This window comes from Prosopis cineraria, unplaced genomic scaffold (genome assembly GCF_029017545.1).
Source record: "Prosopis cineraria cultivar Desert tree isolate PC_DT_omini unplaced genomic scaffold, ASM2901754v1 PC10, whole genome shotgun sequence".
Taxonomy (NCBI): Eukaryota; Viridiplantae; Streptophyta; class Magnoliopsida; order Fabales; family Fabaceae; genus Prosopis; species Prosopis cineraria.
This window is the reverse complement of record NW_026555341.1, coordinates 36861588-36883249: the sequence shown is the minus strand read 5'-3', so window position 1 is coordinate 36883249 and position 21662 is coordinate 36861588. Positions and strand designations below refer to the sequence as shown.

At 31.3% G+C, this 21662-nt stretch overlaps 2 protein-coding genes across 3 annotated transcripts; one reads left to right on the top strand and one right to left on the bottom strand.

The window, feature by feature from the left end:
- The first annotated feature begins 825 nt into the window (after window positions 1-825).
- Window positions 826-2994, top strand: LOC129322219 (F-box protein SKIP28-like). Its single transcript, XM_054968383.1, has 2 exons — window positions 826-1273; window positions 2134-2994. Exons 1-2 carry the CDS (start codon window positions 902-904, stop codon window positions 2725-2727), a joined length of 966 nt encoding a protein of 321 aa, XP_054824358.1. The 5' UTR covers window positions 826-901; the 3' UTR covers window positions 2728-2994.
- A 1161-nt stretch (window positions 2995-4155) lies between these two features.
- On the bottom strand, window positions 4156-7869 carry LOC129322218 (glucan endo-1,3-beta-glucosidase 3-like). Of its 2 annotated transcripts, XM_054968381.1 has the most exons (4): window positions 7514-7868; window positions 5324-6577; window positions 4954-4981; window positions 4156-4664 (listed from the first exon to the last, which is right to left on the bottom strand). In XM_054968381.1, exons 1-4 carry the CDS (start codon window positions 7566-7568, stop codon window positions 4511-4513), a joined length of 1491 nt encoding a protein of 496 aa, XP_054824356.1. In that variant the 5' UTR covers window positions 7569-7868; the 3' UTR covers window positions 4156-4510. The 2 variants fall into 2 exon arrangements, with proteins under 2 accessions (XP_054824356.1, XP_054824357.1); XM_054968382.1 differs by lacking the exon at window positions 4954-4981 and having other exon boundaries at window positions 7514-7869.
- Between the last annotated feature and the right edge of the window lie 13793 nt (window positions 7870-21662).

The following is a 21662-nucleotide window of genomic DNA, read 5'->3' as shown; positions in this document are numbered from 1 at the left end:
CTCTAATGGCATCTGGGGAGTTCATCGCGTCCTGAGTGAGGGTAAACACACGGCCAGATACAGTAGGATGCTGGGAGGGGTTCTTCATATTTGGGTCCTGATTGTCCTCATAAAATTTCGCAATGTGATCGAGTTTCCCACAAATGTAACAGATTGAAGACTGATAATCACTCATACAAGGATATTTTGAATTATGCCAAATTCCTTTTATATGAAAATCATTGTGTTTATTTAAATTTTATGTTTAAAGAGGCAAACAACTGTGCCCATTTACTTGCTAGTTTTGCTGAAAACCTCATTAGATCCTTCTACTCTCTTGATCAACCCCTACCTCAATATGAGGAGTTGTTGGGTGATGATAAGAGACGATCCATCATTATGTATTGAAACAACTTTTTTAGTTAATGTATCTTTCTTCATTACAAAAAAATAAATAAATAAATAAAATAATCCAAGATATTAGAGTTAGACTTGGTTAGATTATTTTTTTTATATTTAACTATTTTAAGCCCAATCCAAATGTAGCCTAAATTAAATAAGCTGGAATGTTGTGCTAAATGACATTGGCAGCCTTGGCTCTAATTTCTGTTCTGTTGTTTCTTCTTATTCTAATTCTTTTCTGTTTAATTGCAATCCAGAACAATATGAGATCACTTAATAGGTAGTGGTCTCTTTTCTCTTTTTTTTTTTTTTCTGTTTACTTTTTTACTTGTTATTTTTACTTTAGTATTTAATGAAATTATTGCTCTTTAAAAAAAGGTCGGTTGACTTAAATTAGCAGTTGCAACTAAAGTCAGAGGGATAAATTAATTAAATACAAAAGACATACACTGACAGTCATAGATCTCTCTCAAAAATATCACCGCTTGAAGCGTTCAGAGACTAAAGTGAGACCAGAGCAATGGACGACGATTCATCAAAATCAGAGTCTTCTGACTCCACGCTCAGCCTCGCCCTTCATCAATCTCAACCCTCGGATTCGGATCCACTTCACGATGCTCTCTTCTTCGTCCTCCCTTACCTTCATCTCTACGAGCTTCTTGCCATGTCTCTCGTCTGCAAGTCGCTCAACGATGCAGTAAACGACGACGTGTTGCCGTGGTTGAACCTCGTCGTTGAAAGGCCTCTCGGCTCCAAGCTCACCGATCAGATTCTCGTCAGAATCACTGCTAAGGCCAATGGCAGGCTCACCAGCCTAGCACTGTTGAACTGCAAGAATATCACTGACATTGGGCTTCAAAAAGTCGTTGAAGAAAATCCCTTCATAAACAAGGTTTGATTCTCAAAACCCATGTTTTATATTTTCGACTGTTGATCTGCTTGTAATTTTCTTACCAGATTGGATTGATTGATTGATCAGGAGGAAAAGGGAACAGGAATGGTTGTTTGGGCACACATAATTACAGGAAAATTTTGATTTTACTGAAATTCAAGGGCTTGAATTGCTTAATTAAAAATGCAACAACCAAATTACTTTATTGTGGAATAAGTTAGATCGGATAGAGTAAAATTCAGCCTTTTATTTCAGTGGGTTGACTCCAGTGGCTGAACAAAATAATTGCAAAGGGGCTTTTATCATAATTAGAAAGATTTAACTTCAATAAAAATTCAAGTGTTTAGATTTCTGGGATAAATAAATTAAAATTTTTGAAATTAAGTTACTTCAATAAAGAACTCAATACAAACGGGGGAAGGGGGGAAAAAAAAGAGGGCTGGATCTAAAGTCTTCTAACTAGATCATTTGGATATTTAAAATAATTTACCGGATATATTAGGAAAATAATGCTTTGCTTGGATCGGGAGAAAAATAAGGAGATTTGTTTACTATTTTTAAAAGTTTTCCCATTTGATATTCTTTCCTCTTAATTTTCATATCTATCCAAATGAAGGGTAAAGGTAAAGTTTGATTTGAAGAGATCCATCCATAGTTCGGATTCCCTTTCATAGTGGAAAAAACAGCAAGTCATTTTAAGCAAAACCCTTGTGGTCCAATGAGTGCTCTCTGTTTTAATTCACTCCAACTTCATCCAGAACGGTAATTTTGAGGTCCTAATTCCCTAACTAGTATATGGTCCAAGATATTGCAAGATTGGATTGCTGCCCCAATCCTGACTTCATTTAATTGCTTTGTAGCTTTATATACCGGGTTGCACTGGCATAACCCCAGAAGGAGTACTATCAGCTGTGAAGATTCTGTGCCAAGGAAGCCACAGCCTAAGCATCCTGCGGATAAATGGCATCTACAATCTAAAGAAGCAGCACATTGACACACTTGCCTCTTACCTCACAAAAAACCAGAATCAGTCATTAAAGGAGCCTCAAAAGCAGCACCCTTTCTACTATCATGAAAGGTTCAATTTCTCTGCCTTCAAGCCCAAAGAAAGCCACCAGATTATAGACTTGCAAACATGTCCCATATGCTTTGAGGTCAGAATGGTTTATGACTGCCCAAGAGGGAAATGTAAAAGGAAGGAATGTAGGGCATGCACTTTTTGCATCCCAAGGTGTGAGAACTGTGGAGGATGCATTAGATCACAAGTAGCAGGAGGTGCAGATTTCTTGTGTTCAGAGTGCTGGTTACAGTTTCCCAAGTGTAATGTTTGCGAGAAGCCATACTGCAAGCAACATAATAATTGGTGGTGCAACGATACAACCCCTGGATTGCTCTTGCAGCTTTATGATGCAAATTTTGTTGACTATTATCTGTACAGCGATATTGTGTTTTAGAGGGTTTAAATTTAAATACACTTTCAGTCCGGCCCTCTGACGTTGTAAATGTCTAAATTTAGTTCTTCTAGTTTTGATTTTGTCAATATTGTGTTTCAATTTGGAGAAAGTCGTTTCATTCATGTTCATGTCTGATTTGATAGATACAATGTGTTTTAATAGGATTTGTCTCCTATTATGCTAGTCTTGTAAAATGCCCTTGAGTAAGTAATAGAGATAGAAAGTAATGAAAATGATGAAATATGCTCTAAAGCTATGTTGATAAGACCGATGACCCTCTCAAAACCTGTTAGTTCATTGTTTTTTGTGTTGTTTTGCATGGTTTCTTCTATTGAGACCTATCTTATGTGCAAGAAATCATTGTGAGAATTTAGTTTGTGTTTTTGTGTCCCAAATTGCTAAAAGTTACTTTGAGGAATCTCCTAAGGCTCACAAGGAAGATAGGAAACAAAAATTTCAAGAGATAATGGTAAAGTTGATGAAATCTTAAGAGCTCTCAAGTGTGTGCATGAACGTCGTGCTATGGGAAAAACTTTGTCGAGACCTAGAGAGGATCATGATTCTTTTGAGGCACTAGAAAATAGTATCCCCATCAAAAAGCCTTCACTTATGTCAGTTACACAAAAAAAGGATACTAATGGTATTAGTGGTCCTGAAATTGGAAGCTTAGCTATGGAAAAAGTCAAGAAAGTAATTGAAACTGGTACAAATGTTATTAAAAAACAAGAGAAAGAGGCTGATTGAGAAGAAATATCCATGACATATGAATGCATGGGTCTTGAATTGAATCAAGGTTTGAAATTGGTGGCCAAATAGGAAATCATCTATGTATAAGAGGAAATCTATTTTTTGTATTATTTCACCCAATCATTTATGTATAAGAGGAAATCTTAACATTGACTTTATACGGAGATGTTATTAAAGTTTCCTCATTAGGCATTATAACTCCGTTTAAATAGACTAAGTTGTACTCGTAATAGGTGGACTAGATGAACGAATGAATTGGTTTGAGTCATGTGAAGCTCTCTCCCTCTCTCCCTTCAGTTCTGTCTCCCTCTCTCTTTCCCTCCCTCTCTCATTCTGCCATTTCTCCCTCTTTCTGTTCCTATATTTCTCTATTCTCTCCCTTTGTTTAGATTAGAGCAAGAGTGTGTGCGTGTGTGTTGCATCAGAAAATGGATAAAAAAAAAAGAAGAAACAGATCTTACACGTATTACCATTCCTTGTCACATGCTTTCACTTAAAAAAATATTAAAACTACAGACTACAGAGCACAGATTATCTTAACTGAATTCATGAGAATATGTCGCTTTGCCGCAGAACCCTGAAAGGATTATGGAAGAACATTGAGTTTTCCAGATTTTAGCTGCAATATAAGATCATTCGATTTGTGATCTGGTTGAATGAGAGAAACGGAACAATTACAGATCAAAGAATATAAATCACTGATATAAAAGCTAGCCAATATTCATGTCATCAATACTTGTATAAAATGTTAGTGGAAGCCGCACTATTTATATGGAGCCATAAATAGTACAGCTTCCAACTGGCTTGGTACTTTCATAAATGGGGTCAAATTTCTACCGTTTGTTTGTACATAATATCAAACGGAAGACATACATTACAAATGAAATATACATGTTGATGAAGCCTATCTCCCTTTAAATCCACAAGAAGAGGAAAACAAAATTGCGTTTTGCAGCAACCTTCATAAAGGCAGTTGAAGATCGTGCCTCCATAAATCTGATCCCAATGCTAATTGCAGAGAGCAAATGTGGCTAGTTTAGATGACAATTGCACTCCATAGTAAAATACCTATGATCACAGAGCTTGTGAAGGATTCACCATTGTAATAGTATTTAGAAAAGCAGCCTGATGTAGAATTGGAGGATGGTGCCAGTGATGTGCCGTTCGAGCTGGTTCTGTTTTTACCACCACTGTTGTTCACAAGTATGGAGAAAGAAAAGAAGGAATAAGAAAGAACAGTTTGGCTGATCATGGACTGTCATCTCACAAATGGAACATGGAAAAATTATGACGGGGACTTGAGCAATTATGAGGAACTTGACCTTAGAAAAGGGACTTGTAAGAAGGAAGAACCATGCCATTTAAATATTATAAAGATTACTAGCGTTATTCAATGTGGAATCCCATCAGATTGCAAAGATGTCAGACAATTTAGAACATAATAAGTAGCTGGCATCAATAGTAAACTTGAGATCTTACCTTCCAGGAAAGATACAAGAACCATGACCTGCATGATAATTTGATAAATCTCAGTTAAATTAAACATGCTAAAATCCTTGAATTTGAAGCCGCTAAAGTAAAAGTTTCTTTAGTTTAACAAAAGCGAATCTACAAAAAGGGCCAATAAAATAAAAAAACAAACCCAGGAAACTCGTGCATAAGGATTCTGAAATTTCCATACTAGTCAACAGATAATAGTCCTCCATGAGATGTGTCTTATCAGATGCAAACACTAATTTTTCTTCATTTCCTATAGTGATGGTATTTAACTGTTTTTTCACTAAATCTACACATCTTTTGCACTCATCTTCACAGTTATTTATTCAAGAATGTACAGAAGATGCCATACTCGGATCTGTGGTGGTGACAACGGCAACACCTTTGAAATCACAACTGCCAGGAGATTTGTCCATCGTCTGATAATATGCATTGAAAGCATATGTAGCATGTGAAATTACATTATTTGGTTCATAACATGGTTGGCCTTGCAGCAAAGCTGAACAATCCACTTTCCCGGGTCCACAAGCCCAATCAAGTCCAGCCTGTAGCATCTGAGCGTCTGCGTTACTCCTCGCAACACAAAAAGTCTGATTTGTTGTATCATTTGCCAACACAGTACCAGCGCCAGTTAAATGTAAGACATAAACTGGTTCTCCATTAGGATAAAAAAGTCCCCAGTTTTTTTCTGAGACTGGACCATCTCTCAAGTCTTCATTATAAAGCTCATAGATATAAGTACTAACTGCAACTCCAGGATGTTTAGGAGTCCCCGTCTTGTTAAGGACATGCCTGATCAAGTTGCTATTATAAGTGTTTGCATTATCAAGCGTTGCATCTGACACAGATGAGCCACCTTTGGAGGGCCATCCTGACTCAGTCACCAGAATAGGGATATTGGTGAAGTTCAAATATGACATTGCAAAATAAGCAGCATCAACAACAGCATCAAAGACATTTGTGTAATGCAGGAGAGTGTTGGCATCAACAGCTTCCTTATTCGGAGGTAGGGGACGAAATAATGCATAATCCAATGGGATTACACCATTAGCTTGAATGTAATCATAATATGGATATACGTTGAGCATGAGAAGTGAACCAGTTGATTGCAAAAATTTAAGCAAAGGAACCATGACTGGATCCCATGTGCGATTAAAAAATGCTTGGGAAGGTGGGAAGGAGTCAAGGATGATGGAAGAAGAGTGTGGAGTGGAGACTTTAATTTGCTTATCCAAATTAGCAGCGACTAGTGCAGAGTGAATGAATGTTAGGGCAGAGACTAGGACTGGACCTGCATTTGGGAGGGTAGTCAGTACTTCAGATCCAACAGCTATGGAGGTAATGTTGGTGGTGGGAACATGAGCTACGACATTGCGAGAAACCCAGTTTGCTGCAGTAGCATTGGACTGACCAATGGCAAGGATCTGTTCATTTGGAACAGACACAGTTACCCGGATTCCTGTTTTGGCAAGTGCAAGAAGCATGGCCTGGTCAGCATCATAGAGTCTGACGTGTTGGATATTCTGAGCCTTAAGCAGTGCCACAATCTGTGTTGGACTCGGCATGTCAGAAACATCTGTACCAATGTTGACTCCAATAAAAGCATCTACAGCAAAATGCGGTCACAAACGTAGGATTTTAAATAACTAAACCATCCAAGAGTGAGACAAAGTAAACATGCCACGTTGATAGCAAACTGTGCACATGAGATAAATACAAGAAATAAAGAGATAGAGACTTCTGCTGCCGCGGCTTGAATAAGAGGGTTTCACGCCCCCGCTGGCTGCTGCACACACTAAACAAAAATTCTGGAGCTTGGCAAAGCAGAATTTCATTCCAAAATTGAGCCAAAAAGGAAAATGAATGTTGTCCTGTTCTGCTAGTATTCGTGAAAAATAAATGTATGGCGTTAAAAAAAAAAACTAATTTGATATACAATCTCACAAAGATGCATGATCAAATTGTTAACATAGTTAGTGATATATCCCCTATGATTCATCAGCGAACCCTGAAGAATCATCACAATAGTTCATGTTTGATCATGAAACATGACAAAATCTTAAGGTCTTTTTTTTTTTTTTGTCATCCTGAGCGTGACTTACATGTGAGGAAGTAAAACAGGGATCACACTGAAATTAGACAACCATATTGACATATGATAGCTACTTGCTAGGTCACACATCAGAAGAACCTCTACTTTAACATATCCAACAATTTGATTAGCAAGCTGGCGATCAACAACATAAGATTAAGAGTTTGATTGCCTACACCACACAGGCCAGCAGAATTGCAGGGCTCACAATGAAGTACTAACATACTCATCAATGCAACTTAAAGTCTATAACACCCATTTTTTCTGTACTTGCTAATATTCCTTTTCCCTGTACGTAAAGAAATTGGATGTGAAACACATATCGCATTCAGAATATAATTACAGTATGACAAACGAATTAAGGAACCCAGGTAGATTTATCAACCAGAAACCTTCAGTTTCACAGAAGGGAAAGGAAAGACGAGTAACGAAGGATAAAAAGTAACTCGCCTTCATCAGCAGCAACACCAACTGCTATTAGGAAAAGAAGCAGCACCACAGCCATTAAAGTTCACCTCACTACACTACCAACCGCCACCAGTACTGTGCGAGAACAAGACCTCCACTAACAACTCGAAGAAATCCAGAAGCGAGGAGTGGGAGAGCAACGAAATTGGAGATAGAGCAAAAATCAGCAAAATGGAAAGGAGCTAGAAGGCTTCGAATTCCCGAGAGAAGGTATTGATCGAAGGATAAATAATAGAAAAGTTCGCTACTTTTGAGCGCCTTTGTTGGATTGTGGCAGGAACTGTTGTTTTCTGAGGTGGATGGCCAGTCTGAGTTGTAACGAAAAGACGGAGGTGCTAGAAACTAGAAAGAATGTCTTTCATGGTGGCCAAGGGACCATTTTGTATGCGATCAATTTTATTTTTTTTTAATATTTTTAAATTAGAGTCAGAAATGAGAATTCAGTTTGATAGATCATTCACTTTTATTTTATTTTTTTAAAAATTTTTTTTAGAGAAATCAAATTTTAAAACCCAACTTCCATGAGTCTTGAAAAAGTGGTTCAAACTCGAGAGATTCTTTTATGTCAATTTTATTTTTGCCTTTAAAAAATAAAATATTTTTAATTTTTTAATTAAATTTAAAATTTAGAATATATGTATATACTTCAATATAAGAATTTCTATTTTTTATTTTTATTTTTAAACACTATAATTTGAATTTAAAAAAATAAAATATTATAATTGAAAATTTTAAATTTTAAAAATTCAAAAATAATAATGAATAATAAAAATATGTTTACAAACTTGACTCTAAACTCTTTAAATAAAAGTCAAATTTTAAAAAATGACAAATTTTGATATGATCGAGTTTATGGGCTAGCCCCCTATCTTTATTCCAAGTGTCTTATTGATTTATTATGTTACTGTCAATGACATTGAATGATACACAATTTGTTTTATTGGGTGAACAATACAAAAAAATTTCATGAGTGTATAAAGTTTGAAACATTAAATAAATAGTTAACAATAAAAAATGAATCAATAATTACAAAGTACTCCGTGGTTTTTACATTTTTTTTATTTAGTAACCTTATTAAATGAAATTATCATTTGGTTTAATTGTTTATCTATTATGCCTATCTTTATCTAAATTATAATCATCAATCTTCTAAGAAGTTATACAAGTGAGATTATAAAAAAGTTATAACAAACTTAAGTCAGCATGAAGAGCACAGACTCATACCCTAAACAAACAATTAAAGGTTTGAATTTCAACTCTCATTAATGGTCATGGAGCACACCTAGTTGAAAATTTTTTTTTTTGCATCCATAACTGTAGGACATAGAAAGCAGTGGGTTGACTTATTTTTGTTTTGTCATTGTTTGGTTTAGGGTTTATTTTGGGCTTTGTATTCAGGCCTTTTATTTCTTTGTTTAGTCTTATTTTTTTATTTATTAGTTTGTTTTTGGTTATAGGGTTTTTTTTATTTATCTGTGGACTATAAAAATAGGTTCGTTGTATAGCCCAACTAATGCAATGTAGCATCAAACTATACTTTAAATATTTGCAAGTGTTATTTAGAATATCCAACCCACCAATTTTCCACATGGTAGCAAGGTGGGATCTACACATTGCCTCCTCAGTTCTCATAGGTGCTAAAAACAAGTTTCATTCATTTCCACCAAAAACCCTAATCTTGCCACTTCTTGATTACACATTGGGAAAACTTGTCTCCTTCATCATCCCCATCACATCTCAAAAGCTTTGATGTGTCTCTTCCCTTTTGCAAAGAATGCGATGGCCGACGATTGTGAGAAAAGATCAGGCAACGATGAGAAAAGATTCGATTCCTCTTCCGCTTCCACACTTGATGCCACCCATCCTTTGTTCATCCCCCCTTTCGATACTCAAATCACAACCCTCATTCCAAATTCACTCATCAATAGATCAATTACGGTTTGTGAAGTGGGATTATAAGAATGGTTTTATTGGCCAAGAATAAGTTCGGGCTAATTGATGGGAGTTGTGCTTGTGATAAACAACAAGCACATCTCCAACCACAATGGAACTGGTATAACACCATTGCCTTGACATGGCTAATCAACTGTGTCTTGAAAGAAATCGCCACTTTCATCACTTACTATGACACTGCACACAATGTATGGGCGGATTTGAAGGAAAGATACAATGTGACTGATAGTGCTCAATTCTTTAGCCTTTATAATTGTTAACTAATTTATCAATCTGCAAAAGATGTTATTTAAAGCCTTAGTTTCCTAAAAATATCCACATTTTTTTTATTTATGCCCTTTCAAAATAGTACCACGTACATATAAAATAATAAAATTTATCAAATACCCTATATTTTGGATGAATGAATGCTTATAAAAAGTTATTTATATTGTGATTTAAAAGGAGTATAAAAATATGATGAGAAATTAATTATATTTTTTTTAATATTATTCCTATTTAAACTCATCAACCATGAGAGAAGATATAATACAAATTTAAATTTTTTTTATTTAAATAAGAATAAAATTAGAAGTTTATTTTATTTTTTGATATAGTTAATAATTTAATTACTGCTTGTGAATTATAGTAAAATAGTGAGAGGTACATTATAATAGGAAGGTAAGGGAGTATATAATTAAAAAAAGGGAGCATATATTATTATTATGCTTGTGCACATTAGTTAATACTCCCTCCATTAAAAAATATAAGACATTTTTTAAAGAGTTTATGTTAAAAAATATAAAGCATTTTTAGTTTTTTGAGATATAATCATTACATTTTTTCAAAAGTGTCCCTATTGACAATGAGTTTACATTTATTATAGGTGTTTAATAGGAATAAATATGAAAAGATAAGGTTAGTTTGAAAATATATAACTACTTTATTGAAGTGAAATTAATTAAAAATACCTTATATTTTTAAACAGAGGGACTATCTCAAATCTCAATCTCAAATATCTCTATATCTTGTTAGAGATAGCCTAAAAAAGATAATACTCTATCCATCCCAAATTATTAAAAGAAAATTGAAAAAATTTTACATATTGATAAATTTTATGAAATATATTTAACAACTTTATTCTTTTAAAATAAAAATATAAACTTTTAAAAATACTCTGTATTTAATAACATTAAATCTGCACTAAGTATTAAATAGAGAGGGATGTGATAATATTAAAATAAATTTATTTAATAAAACCTTAATATTTTTAAATATCTTATTTTTTAAAAAATCAAATCTTTATCTTATAATTTAGAATGAGGTAATATCATCTTTCTTTCACTATGCTGGTTACGACTTGCCAATTGACACAAGTAATGATCATAAATAACCAACCACTTACTGGTAATAATTAAAATTAAAATCTTTTCTCGTTCATTGTACTCCTCTGGTCCTGGCTATTTATAGAGAATAAAGAAATTATTTTTAATTTTATTTATAGAACATTTTATTATTTTTATATTTATCTTTACTTTTTATTCTTATTAAATATTAAAAAAATTAATAAAAATAATTATTTTTGTACTTACAAGAGGTAGTAATAAAAATTTATTAAATTTTAATATGAAATTAATAAAGTTTAAATTTTTCTTACTTTCAATCAGTGGTGGCAGAACTACATGTATTGTGAGAGGGATCACTTCCTTCATCTTCTCATATCTTTATACGGATCTTAAAATATTTGGCCCCACCAAAAATATCAACCCCATCCCTCCTTCAGAAAAGACAAAAGAAGCCAATATATTTAGATGCAATGTATACACACTTTTGTAACAGTATCTCTTATTTTATTTATAAGCTAAAAAATTAATTTTTATTCTATTCATAAGTTATGTTATTAAATTTTTATCCTATTTTTTATTAAATTGAGAATTAATATTAATAAAATATAAATTGATTATGATATTAATAAATAGAGAAATGAAAGATAAGAAATTAAATATACACTCTATTTTAAAAATAAAATTATTAAAAATAATAATATATGATTTTTTTTATTGAATTGATGCAATTTTATTAAATAAAATATGAATGACATGGTGTATTGTATTCATGTAAAAATTTCTCAACTAGTTTAGCTATGTTTGGCATGTACTTTTAATGTTTGTATATTGGTCTATAATTTTATCAAATTTGAAGAGCACTTATATTTTTTTAGATCATCATAATAACATATGAAAATTAATTGAAAATATAAACACTCATTCACTCCTCACACACACACAATATATTCTGCCTAAAATTTTTCTTGAAAATAATATATTAGATATTTTGTATCTTGAAATATACTATTTATAATTATCATTTAATGATATTTTTAAGTTATAAATTATTTTTAAGAAATCAATTATAAAGAATATAATAAAATTAAATTTATACTATATACATGCGTACTTTTTTTTTCCCCGAAAAATTTGGCCCCCCTCAACGTCTAAAGCAAGTTCCACCCTTGCTTCCAACAAAAGCCTTATAAATTATGATGAAGAGAGTAGTGATTCCATAAAGTGCAAGGTTTTAGGTAACCAAGCTTCTTATCTGGCTCATGTAATCTCAAATAAAACCACCATGGATTGCTTGATCACTCCATGCTGGTTCACAAATTAAACAAACAAGAATATCTAACTCTGTGTGTGTGTGTGTTCAGGCCTAAAAGCTCAATATGTGGGTGCATATTATATATATATATATATATATATAGATATATATGTATGAACTTATAATAACTAAAGGGATAATTCTTTTGGAGGACCAAAAGGGAATCTGCACTTGGCACCGGTGCTCCTCACCTCATTGGGTGATCTTGGCCCTTTATTTTCTTTTATATCATTTCTGCCGTTGATTTCAAATTATTTTTAAAATATCTTTGAAATGATATTTATTAATATATATAAATTATAAGAAATTTGAATATTAACTCTGGACTGATTCTTATATTATTAGAAGATGAACACTATAGTACTCATCACTTCTTGATGAAATATGGACAATCCAAATTTAAACTTTTTATTTTTATTTTATAATTATTAAAATAAAAATATGTAAAAAAATATAGAAGTATTTAGTATACCTGATTATCACAAATCTGACTAGTACATATTTAATATGAATGAATTAATTTAATATTATTTTAATATTTTTTTATAAATTAATTATTCAGATATATTTTGGATAACACAGGTAAAATCTGAAAATTTTAATTTTATATGTAAAAATTTTATAATTTTTACACATCAAGCATTTAGATATATTTAAATAGTCTATACTTAATATTATAATTTTTTTATGATTGTTACATATTTTATTTGGATAAATATAATATAAAAATATTTTTAAAAATAATTTAAAATCAACAATATAGATTATTTGAAAGAAAATGAGGGTGATGAGCACGTTATAAAACTTATAATTATTTAGAAGGACTAAAACTTAAAATTTAATTGTGAAAGCCTCAAATTACTGTACCGATTCCATCTTTGTTATCTCTCCTCTCCGGCTCCTTCGTCTCTCCATGTGTACTTCGCCACAACTCCATTTACAAGTGAAAACTGATCTTCAATGTCCAAATTGTAACAATGTTTAATTGAATCTACATGTATTCACAAAACACTCTTCATTCACATCCCTGCGCAAATTCCTGTCTTTTCATAGTTGGGGGCCTTAATTTTCAACCCCTGAAGGCCTGAACTACTCCCACCCAAAAACCCTGCACTCTAAACTCTTGGCCTTTTCAGGCTTCAAAAAAAAAAAAAAATCAAAATCAAAATCAAAATTTTAGGATAGTGTAATTTCAAAAACTATTTTATTTTTATTATAAAATTATTTCTTGAAGTGGCCGTACGTAATGATCTGAATATTCTTTGTTCTCAATCATAATATAATTTTTCTTAATTTCTTTTAAAATCATTTAATTTGTGTTTAGAATGAGGAATAATTTCATATTTTAAATTGGATTAAATGGAAAATTTACCCATTAAATCATAGGTCCAGAAATGTTTGGAATTCTAAACTTAATTTTTTAATATTTTTATTTAACTTTTGAAAATGATGCATGACCCCTATCATTAACAAATATTAATTTTAACTATTAATTATAAAAAAATTACATAAAAGGCCCCAAAATGATACTACTTTCGTCCGAAATTAGAAGATATTTTTGGGAGAAATTTAACTTTTCAAAATATAAGACATTTTAACAAAAATAATATTTCATTAATGATAGTTTTTAATATCATCCTTCTTATATATTTTGCTATCCTTAATATTCTTTAATAAATTAGTATTAAATGAAGGATATTTTTGAAAACTTGTATTTTTGTTTTGAAAAAGTGGGGTCATAAATGATATTTAATAAATTTTATTGGTATGAATAATTTTTTTTAAAAATGCCTATAATTTAATATGAAGAGAGTAGTATAGAATTTGGGTTCTTTTCTGTATTTTTTTTTATTTTCTATATTTTTGTAGGTCTCTTTTTTTAATTTGTTGGTTAACTAACGGTAGTGACCATATTTTTTTTTTAAATTGAAGAAAATATTGTATAAAAAATAAGTTTAAGGGTCATAGATGCTTTTGGATTTATAATTTAAGGATGAAATTGTTCTTTTTAACTCTTTTAACTTATTATATGTATAATACTACTAACTTGCCGCATCCTATATATAGTTATATAACTTCTAATTCCCTTACAGTATTGCTCATACACCCTCACCCTCGCGGAAATGTAGTGGTTGTTGCGCACTCTGGTACTGCATCTCAGGATTGTATTGGTTGGAGGTGCTCCTACCATTTCATCTGCAATTCAACCTTTCATACTCTGTTCGTGCTCTCTGGAATGATCTCCCGTATCTGCCAACTTACCGTTCTCTTTCTCACTTTAGTCTTTGGTGATCAAATCAGAGATTGCATTTTGGGCATCCAAAGAACATCTTTAGCCGCCACCTCTAGCGTTGCATTTTGGGCCTCATTATTCAGGCCCACAGCCTCAGTCTGGGCCTCACTTGTGACAAATTACCGAACTCAGCTCAGCCACTAATGAAGCTTTATGTCAAAGATGGTGTCGCGTGGATCCAATTTGCAAAATCTGTAGTGAATCAGTTGAGACCCCTGAACATCTTCTCCTTCGCTGCCCTTGGGTACACGCTAGATGGTTTGGGTATTTCCTCAATCTACAGATTCATCCCCACCAGATTCAGAATATTTGAAACTGGTCGTATGGTTTGTTATGTCCAATCTCATGTCTGAATGATTATGCCAATGCCTTTGATTTACCATACAGCTTTAAGCCTAATTAAAACCTAACTCAGTCTAGCCTATTTTTACTCCTAGTGGTGTTATTTTGCTGGAAGCTTGGAACATTTAGAAATTCCTTTGTAGAATGGTCTTTGATGACGATCTTCCTGATTTGGGTAGATTAATTTTATGCTCTGATGCTGGCCTTAGAGGATACTAGAATGCTCGTGGCTTGTTCTCTTAAGTTTCGACTAATGTTGATCTCAACTCCCTCTGTTCTTGGGACAAACCACCTGCTGGTTCAATCAAACTGAAATGCATGCGATGGAGCCTTTTATGCACACCAACAGCGGGCAGGAATTGGCATTGTTGCTCGTGATTCGAACGAGGGTTTCATGTCAGGATGGCTTGAAAGTGTTCATGCAAGGTCTAGTTCTATGGCTAAGCTATGTGCAGTCCAAAAAAGCATTGGAACTTCTTCATTTTTTATCTGGAACGCATTTTATTATTAAGGTGGATTGTGCTGATCTCTATCATATTTGCACTAGAGGAAACTCAATCTGTGCGATTAGGGTTATCATACTGTGGTTCCTAATATTTGGGATTTACTTGAGTCAGAGAATATGATCCGTTTTTCTCTTGTCCTTCGTGATAAGAATTGAGCTGCTGATTATCTTGCAGATTTGGCTTCAAGAGGGAGATGGAACCTAATGGTTGGGTACTCTTACCACCACCTCTTCTATAGAAGACTCTGGTGCCTTTTCTGATACGATTCTTGGTCAGCATGCTTCTATTGCAGAACGTGAAGGGATAGGCTAATATTGTTGATTTTCCTTTTGTTGTTTGTTTATTGTTTTGTCTTTCTACGTCTTTATGTCCCTGTCGTCTTCGCTACTTTTTGCATCCTTTGAACTCTAGTTTGTTTGTCTTTTATTTCAATGAAATGAAGCATTGCTTTGCTAGCCAAATATATAGGCTTAAGTTAAAGAGTGCCTCTTGGAATAAAATGAAACTATTTTCCCCATAAAATCCTTCCCTCTAGGAAATAAAACCTGCACGGTTATTTTGTAATCTAAATATGTGTTTTTTTTTTTTAACAGTCTATGAGATTTAAAATTGAGGAGTGGGTCACATTATATATATATATATATATGATTTTTGAACAGTATGACTTATTATGAATTTTGTATTTTATGAATACATTTAATTAATTAACCTGGACATCAGCCTGTTTGGATTGAACGGATAATCCATTTTTTTTGGGCCAAATAATCGATTTTAATAAAAACTAACCAAGCAGCCAAAAAAAATATTATAATTAATTATTGAGTCAGAATCATATTTTAAAATAAGCTATGTGATATTGCTAATGGATTTAATTTTACCGTTAAATAATATATTTTATTTTTTAAATAAAATTTAACAAATTTAATAATATTAAATATAACTTTATTAATAATTTAATTTTAAAAAGTAATGTTTTTTATGATAATTTGTGTAACTAAAATTAATTTAAAAAAATATCCAAACTCATTGTGTTATAATATAATCAATTATAATTAAAATCAATCATATTAATATATTATTTTTATAATTAATTATACTTAATTGAAATTAAACGGCCCGTAATGGAATTTGAAAAATAAGTTATACTCGTATAGTTATAGCGTAACAAGTTATAAATTATATTATATATTAATGATTAATGATAATTAAATATGGATAGATTGAGTTGTCAGGAATATGTGGAGAATAAATATTTCCCCTTCCGTAAAATAATATTTAATGTTAGTCACCATAAATATAATTTACGCATGCTTGATTCTGGATGTCCGGCTTTACTGCGATCACATGTGGTGCTCATCCGGTTTCCGTGCGCTCATTATTTGATGAGCAGCAGCCCATGTGGTGCCCATCACAAGATGATAATTTGGACCATCTATTTTTTTTTTTTTTTTTGTGGGTAAGATGCACCGTCTAGTTTTAACATGAATAAAACGTTTTAGATTTACAAGTTTTTATATTTTATTTTATATTTATTAAAATAAAATTTTTAAAAATAATAAATCTGCTATATTATTAATATGGATAATGCAGGTGTAATTGGAATAATTTAATTTAATATTAAGTATTTTAAAACTTTTATCCAATTGTGCCCTGTATAATCTAAATTTAAAATTTTCAAAGTGAAACATTTTCTTAACTTTTTTAAAGTATCAGTTTGTATATTATCTTTATTTTAATTTTTAATATTATATTTACTAAAATAAAAACTTTAAAAATTATAAAAAAAGTTTATTATTAAATCTAGAATGTTCAGGATATATTTATATTGTCAATTTATAAAAATCATAAAAAATTTAATATTAAATTAGACTATCCAGATTAAATCTATATTGTTTAGATTGATAATAATATAAATTTACTAAAATTTTATAATTTTTTATAATAAATATAAAAAATCTTAATATAGATAGTCTAAATGCTCATCACTTAATGAGTACCAAAACCCCATCACGTGGATCTCAAAGTACATCTGTTCTATTTTTTAAAGGGTTAAAGGGAAAAATATCCTAGAACTTTTTCTTCATGGCTGCTGGCATCCTAAACTCTTTTTTGAAACATTTTTTTCTTAAAAATTTCAAAAATAGAGTATTTTTGTCCCACCGTTAACTGTTAAACTGAAGTTTGACAAAGTTTTTTTTTTTGGTATTTTTCCCTCCTTCATTTTGTGTTTAGTCTTTGATTTTATTATCCAATGAATTTTTTAACTTATTCTTCTTCCAACAAATGAAAACAAAGACTAAAAAATGCAAAAATGAAGAAGGGCAAAATTGTAAAATATCCTGTTCAATTTTCAGTTAATGGGCAACGTTAGAAATTTTTAATGGTAGGATAAAAATGCTTTGTTTTTAAAACTTCTTGAGTAAAAATGTTTTAAAAAAAAGTTTAAGATGTCAAGCATCCCTAAAAAAAAGTTCTAGAGTATTTTTGTTATTTAACCTTTTTTTTAAATTCAAGTTCCGCATCACTGATAAATAAAAAATCAACGATAGGATTGTTTGATCCATTAAAAATAATCACATGCATTTTTCTTGATATAAAATTAATAACAGTCACACATGTTCTAACGTCGGTTGGAATTAAAATTTCGATAATCTACTTTTTTTAATTTAATTTTATAAACTCTAGAATAGCCATTACTTTCATATATTCTTTCAACAAATTAAAATGAAGCCAACATACCTATCATACTATTTTTGTCCACTAATTAGCACTTTAGAAGACAAGACTTTTCAATATCGACGGCTAAAAAAAGGGTAATTAAGAACCAACTAATAAGTAATTAACAGGTATACTCTAAGTGATAAACAATGTCTATGATTCATCCTAAGATTTTTCAATGACACATGAATCATATGAATTTACCTAATTATGGTTTTGTGGCTACTTTTTTTTACCCACAAATATTCTTCTATTTGTTGAAAGTAATCATGTTCAAGAGGCACGGTTGCTTAATCGGGTACTAAATATGAACATATTTTTTTAATGAGAATTCAAATCTTGATTTATCATATGAGAAATAATTAATTCATTTTCTTTTAATTATAATTTTAATTCTTATAGCAGTATATAGTCAGTCCTGTGATGAAAGTCTGTGCATCGACAAGAAAATTGTAATCACCTCCCCTGATTTGATGCAAAGAACTTGTTGATAAGACGTGATCCACAATCACATGATACATAAATTTAATGCTTTATGATATATGTGAGACAATTTGAAACACAACTAAGTATTAATATAAGCACTTCTCTCAATCGAAAATTTAAACATTGATTTACTGCATCATAACAAAATTAACCTTTTCTATTAGAGTTAACCTTATTGGTATTATAGGTTTTAAATTCAAGAAGTAAATAATAGCTAGTAATACGTGGGCGTGCAATGGGGTTCTCTCATGTCGATTTTCCTTCTAGTTTGTGCTGGTGAATGTCAAATGTAATATTATAGTAAAAATATATTAAATGGATAAGTGAAAAAAAAAAGTCCTCAACAGGTTTAAATTAAATACACTATGAGGAGAGCAGGGGAGTGAGCGGACCACAGAGAGAGAGAGAGAGAGAGAGAGAGAGAGAGATATATATATATATATATATATATATATGTATGTATGTATGTATGTATGTATGTATCCTATATGAACGTTTTCTATCATCTTATCTCATAATTGATACAAAAGATATCAAGAGAGATTTGATGCATCAATGCATTCAACCGAACACCTATATTATATGCACGAAAATTCTACACGTTAGTATTTTCTATATATATATATATATATATATATGTATATATTTAAAAAAAAAAACTTGCGTAGGATCTTTTAAAAGTTTCAGATAAAAAAAATATATCAAGAAATAATTTTCTATTGGAGTAAAGCAGACGTAACAATTGAACTAAGCTTAAGTGTTTCCAAAGTATGTTTTCACTAATATATATATATATATATACACTTTAAAGCTAAACTCATTCATTTCAATCGAAATTAAATAATTAAAAATTATAATATGATTTGATTTTATTTTTTATTTAATTTTTCTGTAACTAAACCATCAAATTTAGTTATTCTAAATCTAAAACTTGTATACTTATATTATTAATTACTTGCGTACCTTTAAGTTTAATTCTAATTCTAATTCATCAATTTGACAAAAATATGTTGTGTATACAAGTTTAATTAACTATCTAACTTTCTCTTTGTTGTCACATCAGTTCCAACAATGGGTGCAATTTTAAATCAAGTGGGAAGCTCTAAGCTGTCATAGATGCGTGTTCATGTAAATTATGAGCGCCTGCAAATGACGCAATGGATATATATATATATAAATCTCAACTATGATATATTAACAACCAAGCATGGACTTCTACCGTCTAGACTTTTGTTAAGTATATACTCCGTACAGTTTCTGTTTATAAGTGATTTTCAACCACCTCATCGGGATTAAAAAAGAGACATGGTTAATTCATTAAATCTTAGCATGTCTTAAAATTTTAAAAAAACTATTTCAACCTTCCCCCTATTAAAAAATATAGATTTAAACAACAACAAGAAGCTTTATTTTATTAGATAGGATCAACTTCATGAATTATATAATGTTATCATACTCAATCAACAAATGACAATAAAAAATATAATTTAAACAAATAAAAACAATTTTTTCTCAAATACGATGCATATATTCTCTCACGGGAAACTAATTTTCAAAGAAAAAAATAGGACACAACATTTAAAAAGCCATTTAGTAATTTGCAACGGAGTAAAATTAGAAAAATATTTATTAAAAAACTTCTATGGGCTTTCATCAAATATTAATGAGTTCTTTTATGTGAGTGATTGTGTTATTTCATGGTCCAAGTCCATAGGCCTAAGTCCAGAAAGCCCAACCATAATTAGGTTTAGGGTTTTGTTATCTTTCTCTTGTACAGCTGTCGCATAGTCACTAGAATATTCTTTTTATTCATTATCCATGTATTCTGTACAGTTACCAATAATAATCAAGTGAAGAGAATATCTTTTATCCAATTCTTTCTTAGTATCAGAGTAAGTGTTAGAGACCCTAAAAGATCCTACAAAAGGAGATTCATTTTCATAAAAAATAACATGTCTTGAGATAAATATTCTTCCCTTTGAATTCATGCACTTATAGCCTTTATAATAGGTGCTATAACTAATGAAAGCACAATTTTCGCTTTTAAATTGTAACTTGTGTCTGTTGTAAGATCGTAGACAAGGATAACATGAGCAGCCAAAAGCTTTGAAGAAATAATAATCTAGCTTTTTGCTATATAAACACTCAAATGGTGACTGGTAGTTCAAAACTAGTGTAGGGAGGTGATTTATAACATATATATATATATATATATATAGCACATGCAAAGGCTTCTCACCAATACTTCAAGGACATTGTAGCTTGAGCTAGGAGACTTAAACCCATCTCTACAATGTGTTTATGTTTTCTTTCCTGATTCAATAAGAATTGGAGTGAAGCTCCTGAATTCTCCTCCAAACTCACTATGAAAAATCTTAATTCTTCTATCAAACTAGGTTTCAACCATGTTATTGAAATGTTTGAATGCACCAAGGGCTTCATGTTTAAACTTCAATGGATAGGCCCAAACAAATCTACTATAATCACCAACAAACCTTATGTAATTTTGTATCCCATTATACTTGGTATAGAAGCAAGACCTTAAAGGTTAGAATGTATTAGTTCAAGAGGAGATTTAGCACGGGATTCAGACAAATAAAAGGGCAATTTATGTGACTTGCCAAATTGACAAGCAAGACAAAAACTCAACTTTTCATTCATCTTAATTTTTTGATTATAGTCACCAATAGCTTTTCTAATTACATTTTTAGAACTATGCCCCAAATGTTGGTGCCAATATTGAAAAGAGACAAAATTAGCTTTAGCATTGTAGGCTTGAGCTTTCTTGGTACCATTTATTGAATCTAAAATGAGTCTGGGTTCTTGCTTTAGTTTGAACAGCTTGTCATATCTCCTCCTTACTACCAGTGCCTTGAGTGTCCTTGGGTCCTTCACAGCACAACCATCACGGTGAAAAATAACCAACACATCATTATTATCAAGTAAACCATTTACACTAAGTAAGTTCTTTTTACAGTTAGAAACAACTAGCTCATCATTTAACAAGAGATGAGAAGAGTTCTATTTTGTAGGTAAAACTCTTTTAACTATGTTATTGATGGTAAGTTTTGAACCAATACCAAAAACTTTGTTACCTAAATCACCATGTTTGTGAGTCTTGCCACCATCTGGATCAGTGTGAGTGATATGATTGGTTGCTCCACTGTCTAAATACCAAGCAGGATCACATAAAGTT